General features: G+C 43.0%; 1 protein-coding gene across 5 annotated transcripts in view; it reads left to right on the top strand.

The window, feature by feature from the left end:
- dctn2 (dynactin 2 (p50)) overlaps positions 1–16,055 on the top strand; it is a 30,314-nt gene extending 14,259 nt beyond the window's left edge. For 4 of the 5 annotated variants that reach the window (XM_042344134.1, XM_007909328.2, XM_007909327.2 and 1 more), the window contains 9 exons: positions 6,059–6,219; positions 6,955–7,102; positions 7,398–7,463; positions 9,011–9,049; positions 9,879–9,956; positions 10,393–10,464; positions 10,986–11,088; positions 11,604–11,695; positions 12,367–16,055. In XM_042344134.1, coding sequence (XP_042200068.1) covers positions 6,059–6,219; positions 6,955–7,102; positions 7,398–7,463; positions 9,011–9,049; positions 9,879–9,956; positions 10,393–10,464; positions 10,986–11,088; positions 11,604–11,695; positions 12,367–12,453 — 846 coding nt within the window. In that variant the 3' untranslated portion in view covers positions 12,454–16,055. 5 annotated transcript variants of the gene reach the window in all.
- The last annotated feature ends 744 nt before the right edge of the window (positions 16,056–16,799 follow it).

The following is a 16,799-nucleotide window of genomic DNA, read 5'->3' as shown; positions in this document are numbered from 1 at the left end:
ATATGTATGAAAATGTGGCTGAAAATAAAGTATTTCTGATGGTCAGTGAGTAACTGGAGGATATCATGGAGTCCCGTAGCATAGTCATTAGCAAGAGGACCTGGGTTTGATTAACAGGCAGGGCGAAACCTTACTCCACATACCTCTGTTTACCTAGCAGTAAGTAGGAATGTGATTGTTTTTGGCGATTCGCGGGTCGCTTTTGTTAATAGTTTTTGTTAATTATCATTAATAATCCATCTCCAATTTTTTTTGTCTCACAAAATACAGTCAATGCACTTTACAATATATTCTGTGAAGCGCTTTGAGACATCTGAACAATGTGATATGGCACTGTATCAATTGCAAGGATTGTTATTAGATCAATTTAAGATGATTAACAAAGAAACAAAAGGAGAGGTGAGGAGAGTATTTTTGTGACACGGGAGAGTTAGGATGTGGAATGCACAACCAAAACCTTAGTTGATAAGAATCCATAACCAGGCTCCGTGACCCCATCACACCCACCCTCGCTCGGCTCCACTGGCTCCCCATCCCTCAAAGGATCGAGTTCAAAATTCTCGTCCTCACCTTCAAGACTCTCTATGGCCTTCCCGCTCCTACCTCTTCGACTTCCTAAATCCTTATCAACCTGTCCGCTCCCTCTGCTCAGCAGGCTCCGGCTTGCTCCATATCCCCTGCCTGGCGCCCCACCATGGGCGGTCGGGTCTCCAGCCTATCTGTCCCCACCCTCTGGAACTCCCGTATTCCCTTCGCCTCGCTCCCTCCATTTCCTCCTTCAAGGCACGTCTCTTCAACTATGCCTTCGGCCACCCTCCCTGCCCTCCATCCTCCCTGATAAACCCCTCTCGGGTCCTAATCCCTGACTGTTCAGCACCTTGGGCCGTCCTCCTGATGCGAAAGACGCTTTACAAATGTTGTATTGTATAAATAGCTTGTTTATGTAATAGGTCATTTGTATAGATTCAAATTGATTGGGGGAATAAAAAACATTGGGAATTATCAAGTCAAGCCAATGCACTTCTCCCTTTTTACATCTGAACAACTTTTCAGTTTGGCCAGAGCTCTTTTGTTTTTTCTCAAATAATTTGAGTCAGAAATGATGAATATCACTGCTAAAAGCAGCCATCGTCTTTACTTATGGATCTGACATTTGACATTTGCAGCAGTGACATTTTTGCGAGAGAGATGGCGGGCATTCAAACCCACTTGGAATACTTCCCAGAAGCAGGAGCATTTTGATGAGCTATGTATAGAGATTGTTGATATTTTTGAATTATGATAGACTGAGAGGTTGGATTATTTTATGTGGGGATGGTGATTTATCACAATTGAGAGAGCTTGTGAAAGCTTTCTAAATCCTGAGTGATGTAGAAGCAGTTTGAATTATGGTGACTTGGCGTGAGTGAAAATTATTCCATATGCTTTCTGGTAAAATTGTAAGAGCTTCACATTGATTTTTTTTAAAATCTATTTTGTGTTTGAAAGTAGCTGTTTAAATATCTTCTGCCGTCAGTGTTCCTTCCCTTTTCACCAAATGCAGTAATTGTATGGAACAGATTCCCTAGGGAGACAGACAGTGGAAGCAGAAAATGTTGATTCTTTCAAAAGCAAATTAGATAGATTTCTTTTAGGAAATAATAACGTGGAATACATTATATAGTTTGGGACGTGACTTGTGCATGCGACTGCCAGGATGGTGGAAGGCAAACTTCTTCTTGGTCTTCTTTTGTCTAGCAATTCTTATGTTTTTATGTCAAGTGCACTACATATCTTTCCTACATATCCGTAGCAAAGTATTCAAACCAAGTATCGGGGTTGGGTTAGGGTTAAAATATTGACTAGACATTTTTCCTAACAGAGTTGAATGATGTCAGCTGCTTGCTGTAACTTACTAAGTGCTGATACCTGAGATGCACGATGACTGCTAAGATCTACGCTGAAAACAATTATTTTTTTAAAAAGGGCTTGTGGTTGGATTCTTCATATCAGTCCTGGATTTTTCATTTGTCCTGGAGTATCCTTTTTGCTGTTGGCTCATATTTTATTTATTTGAAATTCCGTCAAGTCTCTGACCTAGGAATGTGTGTATCACCAATCATTAGACGCAGTGTGTCTGGGGAGCTGCAGGCACTGAAAGACTCGTGCCAAAGTGCTTTAACCTATTCAGCAGAATGGATCATGGAAATGAGGGTTTGAGGATCAACAACCATTCTTGTGGTCTAAATATATGTTTCTCATTTCTCCAGCATTCCTGATATAAGACATTCAGTAATCTTACAGCCCCAAGCTTCTGCTTGATATTCAGGACTAGAGCAGCGTTTAGGAAGAACAGCTTAAGCTGGAATCTGTTGTGCCAAACCTGGGAAGTGTTTTACAAGTCTTGCTCTAATGTTGGGCTCACGGAGATGTTTCCTAGAACAATACATAAGAACTTAAGGATTGCTAGACGAACGAAGATCACCTTCCTTGCAAAGAAATTCGCCTTCCACTATCCTGGCAGTCGCTTGCACATGTGATGTCCCAAACTGTACACAGTATCCCAAGAATTTATTTCCTAAAAGAAATCTTTCTAATTTTCTTTTGAAAGAATTTAGGAAATAGGAGGGAGAGTTTTCACATGCAACATTCTTTTGTCTTGACCCTGGCAGCGGGTGGGGAATCTCTGCAGGCGGTGTGGGAGAGAAAGATTTGAGAGGAATAGAATTATAGAATATTACAGCAAAGGAGGCATTTTGGCCCATTATGCCTGTGCCAGCTCTTTTGAAGAGCTACCCAATCAATCCCACTCCCCCGCTCTTTCCCCATATCCTTGCAAGATTTTCCTTTTCAAGTACCTATCCAATTCCCTTTTGAAAGCTGTTATCGAAAGTGTTTCCACAGACCTTGACAAGTCTGTTTAAAAAAAAAAAAATCTCATCTCCCCTCTTGTTCTTTTGCCAATTATCTGGAATCTATGTCCTCCGGTTATCGACCCACCTGCCAGTGAAAACAATTTCTCCCTATTATTAATCTAGGATGAGAATTATTTATAAAACCAACTTAACGGTGGATCCAGGGTGAGAGAGAGATTCCTCACATTCGTTTCATTATAGCTTCATATGATTTAGTTCAACTGTGAATAGAAATATGAAATATGGATTTGAAGAAAGGGGGTGAAGAGAGAAGTGGGAAAAATGCTAATTAAACATAACCAGAGCAGAGATTGCAAATTTTGCTCACTGTCTGGTATTTAAAAAGATTTTGCCTTGTTACACAACAACTTGCATTTATATAGCGCCCTTCACCAGGGATAGCGCCTCATAATGCACAGTTAGAAGTGAAATCACAAAACATTTCTTCACACAGAAGATTGTGAGAATGCAGATCGCATTACCCCAGAAGGAATACAAGCAGGATCTATTGGCATGATTAAAAGGGAGACAGTTACCTTAGAAAAAAAAGGTATTAATGGGTATGGAGAAAAGGGAGAAATGGATTAAAAGATCTGCCTTGATCTAATAAATTGGGGGAACAGCCTTGACGGGCTGAACGGCCCTGTTCCTTCTAAGTATCAATTCCTTTGCCAAACTGATTGATTAGATTACCCACTCCTTGCTTTGTATGAGTCACCGATGTTCATCTACTTTTCGGATGCTTGAAATTTAGCTCCTGAAGGGAGAGCAAATCTATCATCTTATAAACTGCTCTAGCAGTGAAGCCTCATAATTCACAACTGACGACTGAGTGACCCTTTGACGATAGACCGAGAGGGTAAACCCAGCCAGCTTTCTTCCCTTCTCTCCACCCCTCCCCCTCCATTTGAAAATTACAATCCGTCAACATAACTTTCTATTTTTGGGCTATAATTGAAGTAATAAACCTTCATCCTTGAATTGTTCTGTATTGCTCTAACTATGATTGCCGTTGGCGATGTAATTCTATCATTGCGCAGAGAAGCTGGGATGCAAAATGGCGGGTAAATAAATAGCTGCAGTTGCTCTGTTGACTTGCTGATGCGTCGTTCGCTGTGGTTCGTCCTTAGATTTAATTAATTCTTTGAATCTCACAGTTTGGCAGCAGATGGCGGTTTATTTTCTGTTTATTTCTCTAATTTTAGTGATTTGTCGGTAAAGCCTGATAAACTCCAGATGTTGTTTGTGGCAGGATTCAGTGTGTGGGCATCTTCCCCTTGTGCATCCGACATACGCTTGGCAAATATAATTTTTTTTCAGGAATCTATGTGCGAATCTTTTAACTGCTCAGCGCTGGTCAGTAAGATAGATTTAACGGGATGCAATATTGGCTTTATATTTATTGACGAGAAGATGTAAATGGGACTGAGCGCTGTTAACAAGACTAAATAAATCATACTTTGATCAATTAGCAGAGGCGAGCAGGAATTTGTGGGAGGAGCAGTTTTTATTTTTTTAAAAAATCTCCCTAGCTGTAGATGGCACGATTAATGTTTTTATTCACATCTAAACATGCTGTATAAAGGAGCTGAGTCAGCACAGGAGCCTTGCCTCTGACAGTACCTGGAGGAGGTTGTGCAATAATAACTATTTCTGGGTTGTATATGGGTAGAAGTGCAAAATGATATGAAACAAGACCGATAAATCATGCTCCACAAAGCAGTAACCCAGGGAGCAATCTGCTTCACGCCTGGCGGGGTTAATCATAAACTCCAGCTTGTGGGAAGAACCACCATTGTGATGCCTTTCGCACAAAGCCCTGCTGTAGGTGCAGACATGATCTTACAGTAGAACGCAGGAGGAGAAATTATTTGTCATATCAACAATATATATATATATTTTTAAATTGCATGCGAATGAGTTCTTTGATTTGAAAGCACCGTACTTTAGAGCATTGCGCTCCCTATCAATATTCTGCACTGGTATTCACATTCGCATATGGTGTCCTGTGTCTTTTGTCAGCCAGTCAGCCAGTTGTGGTGAAGGCTGATGAGGCAGCACAGAGAGCAGTACTGTATTTCATGGCTTATTTGAAAGCCTTGATTGAAAAATTGCAGCCCAAAACCAAACCAAATTTCTGTTACGTGTTTGTAGATTGATAAAATAAATGATGGTTTTGCCTGGGATAGTGTTTCATCTCACAGATTTATTTTAATACTCTTTCACACTTAATAGTATTGATACTGTAACCGTTGACTACAATAACAGCGACTTGCATTTATATAGCACCCCTCATGAAGGGTAGCTTCCCAGAGTGCTTATCCACTCAGAAATTCATAGATAATAATAAATCATAGAATCTTACGACAAAGAAACAGGCCATTCAACATGTCAGATCCACGCTGCTGTTTTTCTCTACATGAATCGCTTCATCTAATCCTGTTTCCCGGACCCTTTAATAATCCTCAGCTTTTTCAAACATTGGTGTAATTCCCTTTCAAATAAATGTATGGACTCTGCCTCAACTGTGGTTGGCAGCAGAGAACTGCACCTTGGATTCATTGTGATCCCTCATTCCATCGCAGGTTGGGTATGTATATTCACTGAGCTTGGTTCTTGAGCAGCACCTGATGTACAGTGTGTTCACAAAGTCTTACTTACGCCCACCCACCCACACGTATTTTTTTTCTACAGTGCACTGACCAACAACTGAAATGTGTGGAACTTACTGATAGCAGACATTCTTACACTCCACTCACCTGCAACAGAAAATAGAAAATTCATCGTAAGATTAAAAAACATAGGGCTAACAGGACTTTGTGAACACACTGTAGCCTGGAAAATACAATGAAAATGTGGCCCTTTCAGCTGTGCAGTGAGAGGTGGGAGTGAAAGATTTAGAGTCTAGTCCATGCAGACTGACTGGGAGATCTTGTCTGGTTGTAAAAGGTCCAGGTGATTTCTACTGGAAACCTGGCAGATTCATCACAGTGGAGTTCATTTTGAGTTCTGCTGTGTAGGCCTATTGACGGGAAGTGCCACATTGGTGGGACGGGGAGTATTATATTGCCTTGATATTAATCAGTTTAAAAATCCTGTTCCTTTCCCCAGAGGCCACTTTTTTTTAAAAAAGTACTCGCTGACGACCTTGCTTTCCCTCTTAGAGTACAGTGAAGGATTCCTCTGCTGAAGAGAAGTTGACCCCGGTTGCTTTGGCCAACCAAGTTTCAACCCTGAAGCAGCACTTGATAACACTACAGCTGGAGAAGGTCCTGGGACCTGATGCGGCCATCGACTTGACCGATCCTGAGGGCGCGCTGGCCAAGTAAGAGATGCCAACAGCAACAAATTACATTTACACAGCGCCTTTCACGTTAGAAGAAAGTCCCAAGGCGCTGGACAGTTAGAGGATTTGCACCTGAGCTGGGGCTTGGGATCAAGATAGGTGGAGGGTAGGTAGGGGTTGGAGCTGCGGTCAAAGAGAAACGTCTTGAGACAGGACTTGAACGAGGCAAGGGAGGGGTCAAGGCGGAGGGACTGTGAGATGGAGTTCCAAATGGCATCACGCTACGTGAGGTTTCTTGTGCTTCACGGCCTGAATGGTTCCCTGCGAGCATGCCCTTTTCCTGACCGCTCTCCCCTCAACCTTCAATGTCAGAGGCTGAAAATCTCTCATGGCTTTCGGCTCAAGACCACCGTCTGTCTTAAAGTCTTGGGTTTGTGCGGTGTTTCGGAACATTCTTAAATTCGGTCTCAATTTTGAAAATGTTTTCTGCAACGTTAAAGGAAAACCTTCACGTCCACTGAAGGCTGACAGTGCCCAAGCTAGTGACTCGAACAAATAAGGGTGATTTGGAAATGCATCTACAAGAAATGTGTAATGAATGGAGGGAGGATGCCGTTATGAAAGCAAATGCGACAGCCAATCTAGCCTGTCAGCACCTCCAAATTATACACATTAGAGTGACAGTGCATTACACCTGAAATATGAATTCTGTCGCAAAATGTAATGGTATCATACATCAGTGTGTGCTAATTATTCTTTCTGATCTGTGTGCAGGCGACTGCTTGCCCAACTGGACGTCACAAAGAGCGGAAAGGGACGCCCTACTGTGGACAAAAGCCCCGGCAAAGGAACTGATGGAAATGCCATCACTTACGAGTTATACTATCGACCGGAGCAGCACAAGTTTACTCAGGCGGCGAAGGTAAGGATGAGGTTGACGAAGTCAGACGTTTTGTCATGTACAGAGCGAGTGGTGGTCACGTTCACAGAAGCTTCTCAAGGGTAGAGTGTTTACTGAGTAAAAACTACCAGCATCGCCAAGCAGACACAGCTCGTTCTATACTAGTCACAACATCTGCTGCAGCGAGGACTTGCTTGTTTATGGAAAATCTCAAGCATGTGTTTTTTTTTTTTTTCAAATTTGATTCAATATTTTTCTCTGGAGCCGGGGAAAGCCAAATTAACAAATCAATGGTTTTTAACTTTTTTTCTTACAGGTGGCAGAGCTGGAGAAACGCCTGTCAGAGCTGGAGGTAGCTGTGGGCACATCCTCTGATAAACAGGTAGAGGCACCGTGCAAGCCTGGCTTCTGTCAACTAATGTGTAGATTTATGCTTATCAAATTGCCTGATGTCCGTGCTGGGGATTAGAAAGCCTTTTGCCTTCCCTTTCATTCAATCAATCACCTTTACTGGTTCCTCATGTTTTGTGACAGGGAAAATTGTGAGGAGCTACATCCCTTTAGGATGTTCCACACGACTCTTGCTCCTGCGTGCATATAAGATGCTGCAACACTGCAATCAGTTATTCTGCTGTTGGACACAGGCTCAAAACACTCTGTGTGCTATTTAACTCCTGGAGACGAATGGATGCAAGAAATATTGCTGCAGTTCCCACCTTGCTTTGCTCTTTAGGGGCAGGAGGGTTCATGCATCCAAGATATGTGAATATGTGCACAGCAGGCAAATGTAGCATAACATGTGATACAAGGACCGGCCAATTCCGATGCACTTTTGGGCTTTGTGCTATCCTGTGAAACGCTTTGATACGTCTCGACAAGGTGCTATATCAAATACAAGGATTATTATTACTATTAATATTATTACTTAATTCAGGAAACTTGGGTGCTTCTAGAACAACACAGAAGCCAGTACGTGAATAAAGCAGGCAGGACCCACTAGTGATTCCACAGTCCAGATGTTACGCGTGCATAAATCGTGGGGTGGCCTGCGTTGCTGACTCATTGCCATTCTCCCTCGCTCGCTGGCAATCCAGGATTGGATTTGAATTGAATGATTACCAAGCATCGCCATTATTCAGTTGCTACCCACCAATTTAGAAATGATTTCCACCCACCACAACCGTCTGTTTAATTTTCTTGCTCTTCAGTCACCAGATGATGGTTGCAATGCAGAATCATCACTGTACAGAAATTCCACATAAACCCTCAGCTCTCACACAGCCTGAAACCTGGGATAACAGAGCAGCAGCAGTTGTACCTTTTCACTCTCTTTGTGATACATAATCTGGTGTGACAATTCTGAGGAATTAACTCTGTAACAGGAGTAATCCAATGTATTGATGTAAAGCTCGTGTATCCGTTTAAGTGAAAGAAGTTCTTTGCAATGCTGGGTCAGGCATAACTCGTTTGCACAGTGAATTGACGATGCAAATAACTGAATCTACAGTAAAGCTCATATAAGTCGTGGGACCATACATTTAATATGACGTATGCAAAGTCTTGAGTTAAGTCAAACTTACATAGAATATAAACTCTTGAATGGGATTTGGACAGAGGTACCATTTAAACGATTACAAATCCTGTTCATGTGAGTTTTACCATATTTTGGATTTAAAAATTTAGTTTCTTTCCTGCCTTTTCTGGTGGTTCAGCCGAATGTTTGAATTGCTTGTTGGAAGATGAGCGAAGCTTTGCCTGGTATTCTGACTAAAATTTTTCCTTCATCTGAATTCAGCAAAGAATGATGAATTGGTCATCATTATGTTTGGGATGTTACTGGCACAGGTTAGCTTCTAGGGAGCTCAGAAATTCATTCCTTGTTTTAATCATTACATTTATCTTGTGATGCTTTGTTTTTCCTTCCTGTAGAACCCACTTACTGTCGGATTGCAGGGCTCATGTCTAATGGTAAGCATCTCCCTCTTTAGTCTGCTGTTATCTTTTTACAGAGAGATGGTTTAAGATCCCTTGAGTCATGAGTCTGAACTTAATCAGAGTGTTTGTTTATCTCGTACGCTTACGACTCGCGTCACCAGTTTTTCATTGTGTAGAATTACCTACATTGAATGTTACAGCAAGGAAACAAGTCATCTGTGCTTATCAGCATTCGCCTGTACTTATCTGTTTTCTTGTTTTTTTTGAGGGGAGGGAAGGAAGAGAGGTTCAACCTCGACCAACCAGCCTGGAACTTAGTCTGCTGACCGTTCTCAGTCCTGGGAGGAATTTAATGGAACATTGAAATGTGTTTCTGTAGAGCAGATGTTTGGCAGTTCCAGCCAAAAGACTCTCCTCCTGCTCGGTGCCAATCCCCACGTCAGTCACTCTCAGCGATCTTTTCCTGAGACCCTCACAAATGTCATGTATTGTGCTCCCGGCACGAACACTTTTCTGGTAGCAACCTGATTGCTATCGAGAGACCTCGGCTGAAAGGTTATGTCTGTGAACATGTGAAGTGCGGTTCAGTCCAGCTCAGCTGTGAATACTCACAGCCCAGTAATGATCATTGCTCCACGTGACAATTGGTCACTGAGGTGAGGTGCTGTAGTGCAGCCACCTCTTGTAGAACCATGAATCAGCTTGAAGGAAGGGATACAATACAGTGCAAATATACATTTATAAAGCACCTTTCACGTCAGGAGGATGTCGCAAGGTGCTGGGGATATCACTGTAGAGACAAAAGTGATTGTCAGCATGGAACTGGTTGTAAAATTCAGTCTCTTTTCCCCCTTCCCCATAGGGAACCATTGAGATTCTTCAGGCTAAAGTGAGCACCTTGGATTCAGCAACGCTTGACCAGGTTGAAGCAAGACTACAGGTAAGTTCTTCAGTGACACGGGAGGAAGAAGCTGAACTACCACTGTTCAAATTCCAGTCGCTCTCACTCTCACGCTCTGACCAGCTCTTCAGTTGCTGGGAAACGGGCTCTGATGAAAGAAGAGAAACCACAGAGGCTCTGGTTGAGAAATGCTCCGTGGAAAATGAGAGACCGTGTCTGTGGGTAACTCGGGAATAGTAAGAAAGGGGAACATTTGGGAAATTCTTAAATTTTAGTATTAAGTTGGAAACCAGTTATTTTTACCCGTGAAAACTGGGCTTCAAAGTTAGGAGTTTTTAACATTCTGCACAATTTTAAATGTTAAGACAATGGCCTTGAGCTTAAAACCATGAGTAGTGTTGTGCCTCCAGTCCCTGTGACAGCTGTTCAATGCCTCCCCCAATGACATCTGAAATGATTCTTTCGCCCTCTTAAGAGTGTCCTGGGGAAGCTGAACGAGATCGCCAAGCACAAAACAGCCAGTGAAGATGCGGAGACTCAGAGCAAGGTCAGTCGCGCCTATATCTTATATCTACCAACGATCTCTGTATCCACGCGCTCTGAAATGCTGCGCCATTGAGTTTAGCTTTAATACCATCTCATGTCCAAGCTTGTGGATCACAGTATAGTGTGGAAGAATAATCCCTGAGCTTCATACAGACCCTATAACATCAAATGGTTTCACAAGCAATTATTGTCAAGTGCAGTGACTGTGTATGTGTAGGCACCCACACAAGAGCCATTTTTGCACACGGTAGTGTCCCACAATCTGTCATAAATAATATCGAATTCATCTGGAGGATTGTTGAAACTCCTTTCTCTCTTCTTAGTGGTGTTGCAAGATCTTTTAACATTCACCTAAACAGGCTATTTGGAACATAGGAACAGGAGGAGGCCATTCAGCCCCTTTAGCTTGTTCCGCCATTCTAGTTAGATCATGGCTGATCTGTATGTCAACTCCAATTGCCCTCCTTTGCCTCATATCCCTCGATACCCCGACCTAACCTCACTCCCTCTTGTTGTCTGCAGGTAGCTCAGCTGTATGAGCTGGTGCAGAAATGGGATGCCATGGCCACCACCCTGCCACAGGTTGTCCAGCGGCTAGTTGCTGTAAAGGAACTCCATGAGCAAGGTAGGATTGCCTTTCTCTCTCTCCTCCCCCCCCCCCCCCACGCCCCCACTCCCAGCCCCCGACCCCCTCCTTTTTTGTTTAAGGTGAATCACAAACTGCTCGATTCATTGCGAGAGGAATTTCCGCTCCCCCTTCGCAGACAGCCCCAGGGTGATCAGAGTGAAAGTGACACAAAATCGTTTTGTCGGTGATCTGAAACCTGAACTCACTTTCCTCTCTCCGTAGACGCTGCCTGACCTGCTGAGCGCTCCCAGCGACTTCTGTTTTTACTCCTCAGTGTTCTGCTGCCTTGTAATGCATTCCGAGTTACGTTTTCTGCAAGCGGCACATTTTTAACAAACCAGACTGCACAATCGTGTGTTAAATGGTTGAACCATTTTAAACAAAAACAAACAAAAACATTCTTTTGAATACGGTCCTCGCTCTTCCCAAAGGGAACAGATTCTCGGGACAGATATGTCAGCATGGAGGGTGTGCTGCTGGTGACCTGCCTGACGTGTTTCATTCTGTTCTAGCCATGCAGTTTGGCCAGCTGCTGACCCACCTGGATTCCACACAGCAGATGATCACAGGGACGCTGAAGGAAAACACAAGTTTACTGAGCCAGGTACAGTATTTCCTTCACACACACACACACACCACGCACACACAGGCAGACAGGTGGCTGTTGCCACGTTCAGTTCCCCTGTTTAGTGTATTTGCCAATTGGAAAGCCTTAAGGTGTAATACAATAAGACTGAGGCAGCACTAATGTTGCTATTTCGGCTGCAGAAAAAGCATCTAGGGATGTAACGTAATTACTGCACCAACATCTCCTCCATTTCATGACGCTCCGATTGAATTCAGTAGTGGATTTATGTATATAGCCCCTTATCATGTCAAAGCGCTGCACAGATTATATATTGTAAAGTGGAGTGACTGTGTGTTTTGTGTGCGACCTGGGTGTTTAAAGGCCCTGAGTTCTGGGTGTAACAGTAGTCTTAATTCCAGTTTCCAATAAAAGCTTCTTAACCCCGCAGGTGTCATTCAGCAGGTTGGTTTGGGGAAAGAGCAGGAAAGTGGGACTCTTTTCAGAGAGCCAAAAAAGACTTGATGGGCTGATTGGCCTCCTTCTGTGCTGTAGAATTCTCTAATTCCCTGATCTTGGGAATCGAGTAGTGCTGATGAGTTACAATGGCGCAGTTTAATTTAAGTGTATTTATACACGCTTTACACATTGTGTCTTTACACGCGCTCATTACTGCCTCTCCAGTCAACCCATCTCCATCTTTATTACAGGTTCAGAACACCATGAAGGAGAACCTGTCGGTGATTGAGGGCAACTTTGTTGGCATCGAAGCTCGAATGAAGACCATTACCAAATAAATGCCAGCAGCTTGCTTGGGGTTGCTTGTGTTGGCCAGTGATGCATTTGGGTGGAGAACACAATAACTAACTAACTAACTATTTAACTAATGGGCTGTGGTCGATTGGAAAAAAATAAGTGCTAAATCCTCTTCTCTTCCCCATTTCACGTAGCCCAATAAACTACATACACCTTGTCCTCACTGCTTGCTTCTCTACAGTCCCCACCTCTTTATTCTTTGCCGTGGGTTTTTCCGTCCAGCTTTACTATTTACTATTCCGTTTGTCTGTCAGAGCAGCGTTCACTGTTTTGATTAACTGAATGTTTAAAGCCCCTTAAACAGACTTTTAGCAGCTTTAACCCAACCATGCAAAGCACAGATTACCCCTTTAAGTGCATAATACGGACTCCTGAAAGTAGTGGGAATCAGTAGTTTTAGATTTCTTAATACAGCTGCCCCTTCCATGAGCTGGTATAAGTGAACTGTACGTACATTTAGACCGTTTCAATAGGGAAAGCGTATAATATCCCTTCACTATAATGATCCTTTAGCAATTCTTGTTCTTTCACTCCCCACTGCACTGCATAAAACACCCTCATCTACTATTGGCCTCACTGTATTGTGCCCGTTATTTGCTTGTTTTTTTTTTCTGCTTTAGAAACTCTATCAAGTACTTTCTCTATAGCATGCCTCCTGCCAAAGGCAGCCTCGTAACAGGAGAACTATTGTATAAATGCTTCAGGTTCACATTCCTTGATAAACTCTGCTCTTTTTGAAGTTCCTCAATTCTGATCGGTACCTGCAGTGGGCAGGGCTTCAATGGCACTTTTGTTTCTAATTTTTGGTAAAAGTTTGGTTTGGAAAACCACTTTCAGATAGAAACCGTGGAGTTGCACTCGTTCACTCACTCACGATGAGTGTCACCTCGGGCATCAGCAGGAAAAGCAGGGAAGCACCTGTGATATAACCTCCATTACAAGCTAGAGTTTCGTGAGTGTAACAGCCTCTTATCAAAGCCTGGAGGAAAGGCTGGTAGCTAACGTTCAGTCTTTGACTGTACTGCACTAGCAGACATTGATATCATTTTGAACCGCAGCTCACATTTAATTTCACTGTTAATGCTTCCTCTAAATTGTGGAATTGTCCAGAACAGCTGAGAAAACCGTGTGGCTTTCCTATATTTTTTTAGAAATATCCGGATTGATGGACAAGTTTAAATCCAGAACTACAAACAGGTTGGTGCATGAGCACGCTACAGTAAACCTCACCGCAGATATGAATATGCTAACCACTGAAAGAGAGTTGGACGGGGAGGTAAATATCCTGCTAACAGAAGGCCTTTGTTTGTTGCCTTTTCTACTGGTAGCATTGGTCTCTGAAAGTTATTGGATAAACCTCTCCCCTTTCTGAGATCCAGAGGTTATTCTTGAGTAAAGGTTCCTATCACTTAAACCGACTGAAGGTCTTCCACTGTCTGTGATCTTGTCAGTGAGGAGCAAAGCCTTTCCCTCAGGAACCACTGAGGATGTAAACTCTTCCTTGGGTTCAGCGAATGTGTTACCAGGACACAGCGAGCGAAGCGGGGGAGGACAATTTGGAGTTAATCAGCTCCTACCTACAAAGAGGATCCACTCTCTTGCCTTGTTTATTGTTTCTTGTGTCTGCGGTGACCCTGAGGTAGAATAAATGATGGGACTTTTTTTAAAGAACGATCAAGATTATTACTCATTTTGTTTTATATTTTTAATAACCCCATTCACTCACTTGATGCAATAATAGGGCTGAAACCCCAAGTTGAAACTTCACATTATTGCTGTGGATTCATATCTGTTAAAGTCTTACCCTTTCCTCTGCCAAACGAACAACAGCAACTTGCGTTTAAATAGTGCCCCTCACCCAGGATAGCGTCCCTGAGCGAACAAGCTGCTAATTTAGTGTTAGGGCTGGGAAATTGCTTTTAAAGAGAATGTAATCTTATATCGTGATTTTACATAATAATTTGGTCACTCAATCCATGACTGTTTGCGGGACACTGCTGGGCTCAATTGGCTGCTGCGTTTCACCCCCAAAATATGCAGTCAATTCACTTTACAGTATCAAATGCAAGGATTATTATAAGTGCATTGACATAGTGTGCCTCTTGATGTGAGCTGTGGTGTGTGTGTGTGTGTGTGTGTGTAGAGGTGGACATCATGTGCATCTTTCAGGAGCCACAGTCACAGTGAAGATGAACAGTGGACATGGTTAGGCAGATTCAACATTTGGTGCAAAGTGTCGAGTAATCCTTCCGCACTAAAAGCAATGACAGGAGGCCGAGTAAGTGCTCAGGCCAGAGTAGATCCCTCTGCCGCGGGACCTTCCTTGTATTTACTGTTTCTTCATGACAGATTCATAAAGCGCAGTTGTGAATAAGTGCTCTATCAAAGAACATACTTGTCTTAATCTTCATTTTGTTTTAATTTAATCCCAGCGTCCTTGGGATTTACAGCAAAACTCCGTTACTGAAAGCAACGCATGTGTAAAACTCCGAACTGGTCTTAACGCTGACGTGTTGTGTCTGTGTGTGTGTATAACACAGCAGCGATCACAAATTCTGTAGGGCGATAGGCTTTCAGGTACGGTAAATGTTGAACTCGTCTAATAAGATGCAGTACGTGGTAATGGCAAAATTGTGTGGTGCTGGACATTACTGCAAAAGGTGTAAAAGAGTCTTGTAGCATATTGGTTGGAGTGCTCGCCCCGCAAGCGAGAAGACCCGGGACCGATTCCCTTGCAGGGTGAGACCTTAGGTAAGCTTCCTCACTCCATACGCCTCTGTTTACGCAGCAGGAAGTAGGAACCTGTTTTTTTTAGTCGATGGGCAGATCGCATTTCCGGGGCTAACAACCCTTTTGAAAAAATAAATAGAAAATAATAATTTGATCATTCAATCCACGGCTGTTTGTGGGGGACGCCGCTGTGCACAATTTGCAGCTGCGTTTTTCCCACAAAATATAGTCAATTCACTTTATAGTATATCATTCAAAGTGTTTTGAGACGCCTCAACGACCTACATCAAATGCGAGGCTTATTATTATTCTACACAAAATAGTGGTTTATCCTTGAGGCCGTGTCATACAGGCAATGTGGGGATGTCACTACTTCCCTATTTAGAAACTCTCTGTCTATAGGGTTATTGCATCGTGTCACGTAATGTAACTAATCACAGATTGAATCGATCCTTCATTATGATCAATAGGATTCCTTGGTTTACTGCTGATGAAGCAGAGACTGACTACAGTGCCACTGCAAACCTTAGACAGCCCCAGGTGAGGACGTGGACTGATCTGGTTACCGGATAATAGAAGGAAACTTGTGGTGAAATCTGTGTTTTAGTGTGTGTGCATTATTCAGTCGATCGGTTGTGTATATGAGTTATATATTTGCCTTTGTCGTAAATATTTATGGATGCAATGTGGTAAATTTGCCAATGCACTGACCGACCAGGGTAAGGCAAAAACAAATCAGTGAACTGGAGATCACTGTTAAGCCGGAACACTAAAGCAGTTGTGTGTGCACTGCAGATGCCAGTGAGCGCTTAACACAATTTAAGTGACTTAATAAATCTCGATTATACCTTAATTGTTTTTCTTAAAAACATTTTTGAACCGTTCCTTCCCCCCCCCCACCACCCCCCCGTCCCATAAATCAGTGTCAAGTGAACGTGTTAGGCATGTTGATGTTGAGCTGACGTCCGGTTAAACCAGAGATGCTCACATCCAGTCCCTCATCATTGCTCCATCCAAATGGCCAGAGGCAAACTACTCACAAGGATCAGGGAAAATGAAAAGTGACTTTTCTCTCACTGTAGGATTAAAGGTTACACTGTGATCCCATTCAGACCGAATGCTCCACCATTTTACTATCTTTTTAACCCCACATATTTTCAAAAAACCTCAAAATTGTTCTTCAGGTGAATGTTACTACTGATTGATCCCTCCCCGGCCTAGAAACCCTCAGGAGATTTGGCCGTTCCCCTCATGGTTTGTAGGTGCGTTCTTGTTCCGTGCAAAATGGATGCTGTTTGCCTGCAGGTAAGTCAGTTCTTCACTGACTTTTATCTTTGCCAAATGTGAAACTGCACTGCAATACAAACTGTAAGAGAGATTTTGCCTCGGATTAGGTTGGGTGGCGACATTTCCCCGCTGAGCCTTTCTAATACATCAGGTCCTCAGTGAAAACGAGCAGCCACAGGCGAGGTCGGCTCAGAGACACTTGCGAAAGAAAATACCTGTGCGTGGACCTGCATCCTCCAGGAGTCATTTCAGTGCGAAGTCCGCATCAAAATTTAGTTCTTTTCGCGTCTTCTTTCACTCTCACTCCTGA

The sequence above is a fragment of the Callorhinchus milii genome, unplaced genomic scaffold (assembly GCF_018977255.1).
Source record: "Callorhinchus milii isolate IMCB2004 unplaced genomic scaffold, IMCB_Cmil_1.0 Scaffold27, whole genome shotgun sequence".
Classification (NCBI taxonomy): Eukaryota; Metazoa; Chordata; class Chondrichthyes; order Chimaeriformes; family Callorhinchidae; genus Callorhinchus; species Callorhinchus milii.
The sequence above is the reverse complement of the archived record's forward strand: the minus strand, read 5'-3'. Positions and strand labels throughout refer to the sequence as shown.